Source organism: Crocodylus porosus, unplaced genomic scaffold (assembly GCF_001723895.1).
Source record: "Crocodylus porosus isolate Cpor-Errol unplaced genomic scaffold, CroPor_comp1, whole genome shotgun sequence".
In the NCBI taxonomy this organism is placed as follows: Eukaryota; Metazoa; Chordata; order Crocodylia; family Crocodylidae; genus Crocodylus; species Crocodylus porosus.
This window is the reverse complement of record NW_017728947.1, coordinates 15,207,794-15,216,759: the sequence shown is the minus strand read 5'-3', so window position 1 is coordinate 15,216,759 and position 8,966 is coordinate 15,207,794. Positions and strand designations below refer to the sequence as shown.

Below are 8,966 nucleotides of genomic sequence, written 5' to 3'. Positions count from 1 at the left end.
AGCCGAGCCCGGCCCTGATCCCCCAACCCAGCGCAGATCCCCTCAGCCCAGTCTAGCCTGGATCTCCCCCAGTCTGGATCCCCCCGCCAAGCCCGGACAGGAGCGGGGACACTCACTTTCTCCTGAAGGCTGAAGCGACGTCGAGGCTGGCGGCATCGGCCCCCAGGAAGGTGGCAGAGCCCAGGTAGAGCAGCGCGACGTGGAGCAGCTTCATCGCGGCGGCCGGGACCTGGCGGGGGCGGGCGGGACAAGGGGTGAGACACGGGGACGGGCTCGGCTCGCAGCCCCCGGTGCGGGGGGCAAGGCTCATGTTTGCTCTGCCATCGATCGCCGGGTCCACAGGGCAGGAGCGGGGCAGACAGCCCGCGGGGGGACCGGGGTTGTTACTAGTACCCCCCACCCCGGGCTTGCAGCAGCCCCCTCCTCCCTCCAGGCTGCAGCTCTGCCCCGGGCAGCCCCCCGGGCTTGGCTGGGCGCTGATGCCCGGAGTCAGTGCCAAGAGACAGCTCCTCAAGCTCCAGCCCCGCCAGAAGAAAAGCCCCTTTCTCCAGCCCCCACGCAGAAAGGCTCGTACCTGCTGGTGCTGATAATCCCAGAGAGCAAAGTTGCTGGCAGCCGCGGAGCCCAACGCCACAGGTGGAGTTTGTGCAGGAAGGTTTTGCAGAGAGCCCAGGAAAAACTCAAGTCTCCCTTGTGCCACAGGAGGAACCACTGACTGGCCGGCGCTCAGCTTCGCCCTCTTATAGCGGGGGAAGTGGGCGGCGCGTCTGCCCCTCCCCCCCAGCGGGGCTTCGAGGGGGGGCAGCCAAGGCGAGGGGAAATGTACGATTAGCAAAGACAGGGCGGGGGTGGGCGTTTGGTCGGGGGATGTGCTGCAGGCTTGGCTGAGCCCAGGGGTCTGGACGGGACGCGAGGGCAGGAGCAGGCTGCCAGTGCCTACCTGCGGGGCTGCCCCAGCGGCGCAGGGGATCGCTCGCTCTCTGCCTACTAGCCAGACCCGATCCCTTGCAACAGCCAAACAGCTCTGGGAATAACAAAATGTGTAAAAAGGTGAAACATGGATTATAGAGAATCATTTCACTAGAACCAGGCTTTTTACTAACTAAAGTGAGGAGATCATCCGAAGTCATTTTTTCTGACTCCACTTTCTGGGGTAGTAGCGATCGTCTTAGCGTCGGCTGCAATACACATTACACACACGTATATACATCCACATACACGCACACATGCGGAGATACACCTAGGCATGTGTATACATCCACATACACCCACATATATATTGCACATGCATAATATACATATACATACACACACCTATACATGCATACATACACATATCCATGTATATGCATCCACATACACGCACACACATACATATGCATGCATACATATACATCTACATACACATATATACACACACACAATATACATTGAGATATATATTTACGGCCATACACACACATATATACAGGTATATGCATACACACACGTATACATATGTATGCCTACACATATACACACGCACACCCTTACATATATACATATACCTGAAGAAGTGTGTGTATAGAGAGCTGACACTCCGAAGTTTAAATATTACTGTTAGACTAGAGACAGTCCAAAATAACAAAAATACCGTGGGGGAATTTTTGCTTAGGGGGAAAGCTGCCCCGAACCATTTGACTCGGATCTTCCTACACTTACACTTATCCTGTGCTTAACTTCACTACTGTGAATAAGGAGGATGGTGAAATTGTGCACGTGTGTTGCCGGTGTCGGGGCTTTTGCCCGCGTTCCCTGAATACCTCTTTTTACAATACCGTGATACATAGCTCTTGTGAAGGTTACAGCTGTTTTCTCTCTCCGATTTGAACAGAGGACGCTGTAGTCTGCTCCAGACTGAACCAGCCCTAGCCTAGCTGATGCAATGCAAATTCTTTAGACCGGTACGGACACTTCCCAAGGAGATCCCTGCTGTCCCGCTGCCTTTGCTATGGAGATGTAGTCAAGGGGAGACCCTGGATTCAACCCCCGGAATATTTCATTCACGCTTCTGCTCATAGGATTATTCAAGAACTGTGGGTGTGCGTATGATGCTCTCTCCCGCGGTTACCCAGCCCTGCCTCCTGCCTGGGGGGAGTGCGGCAGGTCTGGCACGTGGGAGAGATCTGCGGGTGAAGACTTCCCCTGGAATGCAGGTGACTCACCGTGTTCCTTCCCTGGCGAGAACCAGCCGAGTGTTTGATACTTATCTTTGAAAAGTCATGCTGAACTGGGAGCCGCGACTGATTAATTTACTGCTTTGCAACTTCGAATGAGTTCTTTCTGTTATCAGGCCAAACTTGTAGGGGGGCTTTTCAGCTGTTTATCATTACATTTATAATTCACTTCAAATATGTGTTTGACAGTCCCTGAATTATTCTGTGTCTCCATCTCTCCCGACTGCTTGTTACATTTCTTCGAGTTCGGATCGCCTTTCTTTTCTAAAGCCTGCGATGGACTTTACTCCAGGCTCTTCTCTCGCGCTCACCCATTTTTGGCAAAGGGGAGGGTGTTAGGTGGGTTGCCGCAGGTGATTTGCAGAAGCGTTTCTCCATTTCCAGAGAAACAATTACCGCCGATCGCTTCTTCTAGGGAAAGAGACAGAGCTGTCACTGTAGCAAAAACACATGCATATCTTTCTGGAGGAAAACAAGTGGGAACTTTCCACTCTGGCATTTTTATGGCTTAGTCCTGCTTACACACTGGGCAGCTTTACTCAGAGCAGGGGTCCCAATGCCTTTTGTACAAACTACCTTCCAGAGCAGCGGTAAATAATGTAGTTAAAGGTTAAGCAGAGAGAGGGGGGCATGGAGAAATATATCACACGTGCACCGTTTTCACACGGGTTTGTGCCACAGGCAAGACTATACTAAGACTTTGAGAAGCTAATGTATTTTAAAGGTGTAATTTATGCAACTAAGGTTCAAGTGCCTGGCAGCTTTCCTCTTAAAACTTTCCCTAATCAGGAGTAAATACATCCTGAACCAGATCTTACCTTTGCTGAGTCAGACGACAGGATTTTATGCAATGGCCATTGTTCTAGTCAAATATCCCCTGGAGTGCCAGTACATGAGACACTTAGGAAAAACCTGGAAAATCCCTGATCAAAGACTTTGGGCCAAAAGGCAAAGTATGTTCTGCCTATTCTTAGCAGAAACAATACGGTTCTCCATCCTACTTTTTCTTTGGTACACCCGACAGAGTGCCATGCTGGAAGTCTGTTGAGTACAACCTTCATTCCGGTGCTGTGTAATTAAGTGCTTTCATCCTAATAAGGGATTAAAGCTCGGTGCACAGGTTATCAACCCGGATACAGTTTCTTGCCAATGTGTTTTGTGAAGAGGGTTTCACAGGTAAAACTGGTTGTAAATCTAACAAAAACATTGTTTTCTTAATTCAGTTGTTTTTGTTCTATTTGAGCATACATCGTTTAAAAACGACGTATAACCACTGCATTTGCACGGTGAGATAATGGTGCCTTTCCAGTTGTTCAGATTATTTTTTACACAGCCAAGTTATTTACTGTTTGAAAAACAGGCACAAAATTTTCCCTGGGGTTTATTCATAAAATATAATTGTGAGACACTGTCTCACTACAATACGATTTGTGTTTCCTGGGAGATGTCCATTCTTATGTGGATACTAACTCCTAGTAATTGGGAAATTGGTAGGGTGGGGAAACTAGTGCCAGGCTATCTGTCTGGAAGCCTGGAATTTTAATCTTGGTCCTGTTTCTAATTTGCTGTTGACCTTGGGCAAGTTACTTCACCCCTTTGTGTCTCAGCTTTCCCACATGCATATTGAGCTTTACAACATGTACCTTCTTTGGAGAAAGATTGTGAGGATTAGTTATTGTTTGTACAGCACTTTAAACAGGTAGCTCTGAAGAGGAGAGTTTCCCTAAACTCTCTGCGCATCAATGGGAAAAAAAATCTTTCAGGCAAACTTTCATGTTCTTTATGCAAGATCTTTCCTTAAAGTCAGTTGGGACTACAGACCTTGTCAAGTATGGATTGATCCCTAACATCTCAGACCCTTCCTAGCTTGCAACTGAATTAAAGCATGCATGAATCTAAGTATTGTATGACACATACGATGTAAAATGCCAGCCAAATGTAACATGTAGAGCTCTTGCTTTCAGCCCCCTCCCCTTGAATGACTCTGGACCATAATATTCAAAATTGTCCAATGATTTTGGATGCCTCTATTTTTGGATGCCTCAAAGGGAGCTGATTTTTCAAAAAGTACTCAAAAATTGGGGCCCCCAAAATAACTCTGGATTCTTTTGAAAAGTTAGGCCAAAGTCTATAGTTTACTTGTGATGTTTAGAATGAAGATACCCAGATTTCTATGAGCCCTTTTAATACTGAAAAATAGCAGGATGAAACCCACCTCCTCTCAGGAAGGAAAGATTATTTTGTTGTAACCCAGGTGGTATTCCAAGATGTACCCCCTTGACAATTGAAGGCATAGGAGCAGGTGCACAAGTGCTGTGGGAGGTATAGGGACTCTCCTCCCCCTATAGAGCAGAGCCAGACCACCAGTGGGGACTTTACTGTTTTCTCATTAAAAGGTATATGGTTGTGGGAACATAACATGTATAAACCAGGGGGTATAGGGGATACTACAACACCCCGAGGGGGCAGGATTCAATAAAGATTAGGCACTTACAATCATACACATTCATCCAGTTGACAAAAGACAGGTTTAACAAAATATAAAACACAAACAGCAGAACAAACAATACTGGTTGGTGAAATATAAAATGCACAAAATACAAAATGAGAAATAACAAGGAATATAGGGCCTAGGTACCTGAAGGGAGGAAAGAGGGAAAATATAATGACCCCTTTTCCACACCAGCAAGAATTCCCCCTAGTTGCTTCACTCATCCCAGCAGGGACTTGAACTCAGACTTCCCATATAGTAAACAGAAACTCTGCCACACAGCTACCAGTACTGGTACTAGGCTCAGCTGCTAGGGACTTTGACCTTCCAGAAGCCCTGGCCTCACATTGCACTCCCTGACCTCTTGCTGAAGGAGCTAGAACAGAGATGGGAACCTCTCAGGTCACTGCTCAGCTTCTTGCTGGAGCTGGGCAACCTTTCCTGCTGGCTGCAGCCTCTCATACAGAATCCTGGAGCCCAGAGGGAGCCTCTCCAGCCAGCTGCACACTGTGCTGCTGAGGGTCCAACTGTGGCCTGCAGGTCCCACTTCTTTGGGTTCTTCTGGGGCAACTGCTGCTGGCCCAGGTCTTTAAAACTCCTTCCTCATGGTTCCTCGCTGCACTGCCCCTTTTATCCCCCTCCAGGTGGGCCAATCAGGGGACATGGAGGGTGAGTCTCTGGGGCCTGATCGGTGAGGAAAGGGAATCCCAAACCCTCCAGTCATCTTTTACCCTTTCAAAACACCTGGGCCAAATCATTACTAGCTAGCCCATCACATCATCATTGGGAGATTGGCCTGGGAATTCAGGTTCAAGTCTCTTCCTCCATGGTTGGAGGCAAGTCTCTGATCTTTGTGTGTCTTGGTCCAAATGGAAGTGAGGAATTGTGAGAGGATTAGTTCCTAAATATTTCTTAGCTGCTCAACTACATTGGTATGGTTGCACAGACAGGGTGTGGTTCAAAGTGAATTAAAGGTAGTGTGCTTTTTCTTTTTTGTTTGATTATGTAAGCTAGGGGTGGGCAATTATTTTGGGCAGAGGCCACTTACTGAGTTCTGGCAAGCCATCGAAAGCCGCATGACAGGCAGCCAGGGGCAGATGAATATAAATTTTCTAAATTTTTTAGGGGCCCGTGGGCCAGAAAGAATGGCCCGGTGGGCTGCATCTAGCCCCTGGGCTGCATTTTGCCCACCCCTGATGTAAGCAGTGCTGTCTTTGTCCCAGACTTCTACAGTTTCATAAAAGAATCATGCTTTAGCTAGGTGTGTCTCAAAAAAGACCTAGTAATGGTGAGATATGGCTGGTAACAGTGCTGGTGATTCAGTAAGTAGTATTCTTGTCCCTTAAGTCTACAGTGAGTTAATGCCCAAGCAACATTAGAGACCCTCTCCTGTTAAAAGTGCTCTCTGAAATTAGATACGGAAGTGAGATCCTGATATTTGTTATTACATATTCCATGCCACTGTTTGAAAGAGCTGAGAATGTAATCCTTAAAACCTGGTTACATTCCAAATTAGGTAATTACACTCTGCTTATGGCATTTAAGCTGCAGTGCAACTTTAGTTGTATACAGAATTCCTCAGTTCCCCTTGTAAATTGTTCTGTTCTCTTTGGGGCACACTCTGAATAGCTGCTCTTTTACCCTAAGAGTGACTGCATTGAGTCTGCCAGCTTCTTCACCTCACGGGGATTCTGTGTGACTTCATTCATATTTTCATTACTTATGTTCCACTCCAGTAATTCTTTCAATCCAATGATCTCAGTGTTTTCGCATTATAAGACTTTAAACCGCTACATTTCAGACTACTTCTGTGGGGTTCAGTTAGAAAAGTCTCGGGGAAACATGGTCCTAAAATTCTGATCATTAGTTTCAAAAATGGATCCTTTCAAACCATGCTAGCCTCTGGGAACCAAATGACTCCACACAGAACCTGCTCTGGGAATAGGAAAGGACTCAGAACTCGTGGTAGAGGTGATAGCTTTTTCAGACCAACTCGATTTTTGCAACAAAAAAGTCTTTTAATTGCAAACTTTTGGGCACAACCACCCTTCATCAGGCATTGGAAAAAAGATTGTAAAGCTTCTCCTAGGTAGATATGAAAGTTCATATTTCATAGGAGAGTTAAAGGTGTGAATATAAAGCTGTGGATATAAAGTGTTCCCAGTTTACATTGAATTGGTTTCTACGCCGTTGAGAGAGATTAATACAAGATGCTGCCCTCTACTGGGAAGTAACGAGGGAGAAGATCCAAATGGGTTCATGGGGCTTGGTATCTCAGGAAAATGTTGCTTCTAATTATTTATGACTCTTCGAAATGTGCAGCGTAGTTAAGTTATTCGGTGTGGGCGACAAGGCAAATCATGCTCCTTTACGCAACCGCGATCCTTTCCCTCCCTTTCCTTGCCGTGGAGTAAGTGGAAACCCCGTGAGTAAAGCGGTGAATGTAAACAGCGCCTGTTACTTGTGGCTTCAGCTCTCCCCACTATTGCCACGTAATTGATGGCTGTTTTTCCCCCCTCGTACTGTAAATCAGGATTGGGATGCACGTGGGAGCTTATCACGCTGGTTTCTGGCACAGTGCATCAAAACCCCGGCATGTCGGGCGCGTTGCCTATCTGCATCATCTTGGCAGCTGCTGGGGGAACTTGCAGGGAGAACAAAAGGTGTCGCTCCCATGTACAGACTATATATAGCGATGTCCCACATAGCCCGAGGGCTCCTGGAGGGGACATTTCTCCTCAGTGGGGAGGGGGATCCAGTAAGGGACGGATCAAGGAGGGGGAGGCAGGAGAGACATGTTGGGGGAGGGACACTCTCTCTCTCTCTCTGTGTCATCCCCTCCCCCAGTCACGTTTAAAGCGATGACCCGGAGAGTGGATGGAGACGGACTGTCCTCAGTGGTAGCCGATGATAGAAGGAGCAATGGGCTCAAGTTGCAGCAAGGGAAGCTTAGGTTGGATATTAGGGAAAACTTTCTCACTAGGAGGTTATTGAAATACTGAAACAGGCTTCTCGGAGGGGCGGTGCAATCTCCATCCTTGACAGAGAGCCGGAGAAACAAAGCGGTGGCTGGGCGGAGGGAGCTGGGACAGCCCTGCTCTGAGCAGGGTCCCTTCCAACCTCCTCGTCTGATCCCTGAGTCCACGACACCCGCGGGCGACTTTGACTTCCTGCTGGGGGGGCGAGAGCTCCACTGCCTCTCCCGGAAAGCGTCAGGTCTCCAGTTTGTAGCCGTCTTGGTCTAGAGGAAAAGACCATCAGGACTCATAGTACAGAGGATATCTTTGGTCGAACAGAGATCCTCTCTCCTACGAGTCCCGATTGCCTTGTCCCGGAAAGCGAGCCGCACGCAGGGGAGGGCCCACAGCTGGCAAGCGCGGGTGGCCCCATGGCCGGCTGCGGCAGCGACACGTCCGGGCCGTGGGGGGCTCCCTCTGCGCTCTGCCCTGCCCTGTGCGACCGCCCCACGTCTCCCCGCGGACTCGCGCTGCCTCGAAGGCGGCGCCCAGGCAAGGAGGGCTGGGGCCCGCAGGGCGGGGATGCGCGACGCCGCTCCCCCTACTCCCGTGCAGGGCGGCACGTCGCCAGCGCTCGGCGGCCGCGGGAAACAGGATCCCGCCTCGGCACCAAGGGGCCCCGCCTGCCCTTGCTTTTTGAGCGCCCTCACAACGTACCCCAACGCCGCCCACAGCCGGGGCCCGGGAGGCCCCGGGCACCTGGCTCAGCGCGGGGATGACATCAAAGCGTTCCTTTCGACGTCAGCGGGGCAACGTCACAGCTCCATGGGGGTGGGGAGGAGGACCACGGTGTTTTAGGGGTGGGGGGTGCAAGCCACGGTGTTTGGAGGAGGTAGGAAGGAGACGTCACTTTTCCGGGGTACACGTCACGCTTTTGGGGAAGTAGGGAGACGTCACGCTTTCCTGGGGAGCACGTCATGGTGTTTTGGGCACGTAGGGACGAGACGTCACGTTTCCAGGGTACACGTCAGCTTTTTGGGGGGAGGTAGGAAGACGTCACGGTTTTCTGGGGAGCACGTCATGGTGTTTTGGGGAGGTAGGACGGAGGAGGTACGGCGGAGGCGTCACTTTTCGGGGGTGTGGGGAGCGCGTCACGGTGTTTTGGGGGCGCAGGGGGGAATGTCACGCTTTGCGCGGCATGCGGAGGACGTCACAGCATTCTGGGGGTGCAAGCAAGACGTCACAGCCTAGCGGAGATGTCACGGCGGTAGCACACGGCGCCCGCTGCCGCGGCTGGGGTAG

The 8,966-nt window shown here is 49.9% G+C and overlaps 1 protein-coding gene across 2 annotated transcripts in view; it reads right to left on the bottom strand.

Moving 5' to 3' along the window:
* The window catches only part of ADM (adrenomedullin), a 2,446-nt gene extending 1,395 nt beyond the window's left edge, over positions 1 to 1,051 (bottom strand). Inside the window, exons 1-2 of one of the 2 annotated variants that reach the window (XM_019552333.1) lie at positions 575 to 1,051; positions 117 to 229 (exon numbers count right to left, since the gene is read on the bottom strand). In XM_019552333.1, coding sequence (XP_019407878.1) covers positions 117 to 214 — 98 coding nt within the window. In that variant the 5' untranslated portion in view covers positions 215 to 229; positions 575 to 1,051. The remainder of the gene's footprint in view (positions 1 to 116; positions 230 to 574) is intronic. The other variant, XM_019552332.1, reaches the window with a different exon arrangement.
* Between the last annotated feature and the right edge of the window lie 7,915 nt (positions 1,052 to 8,966).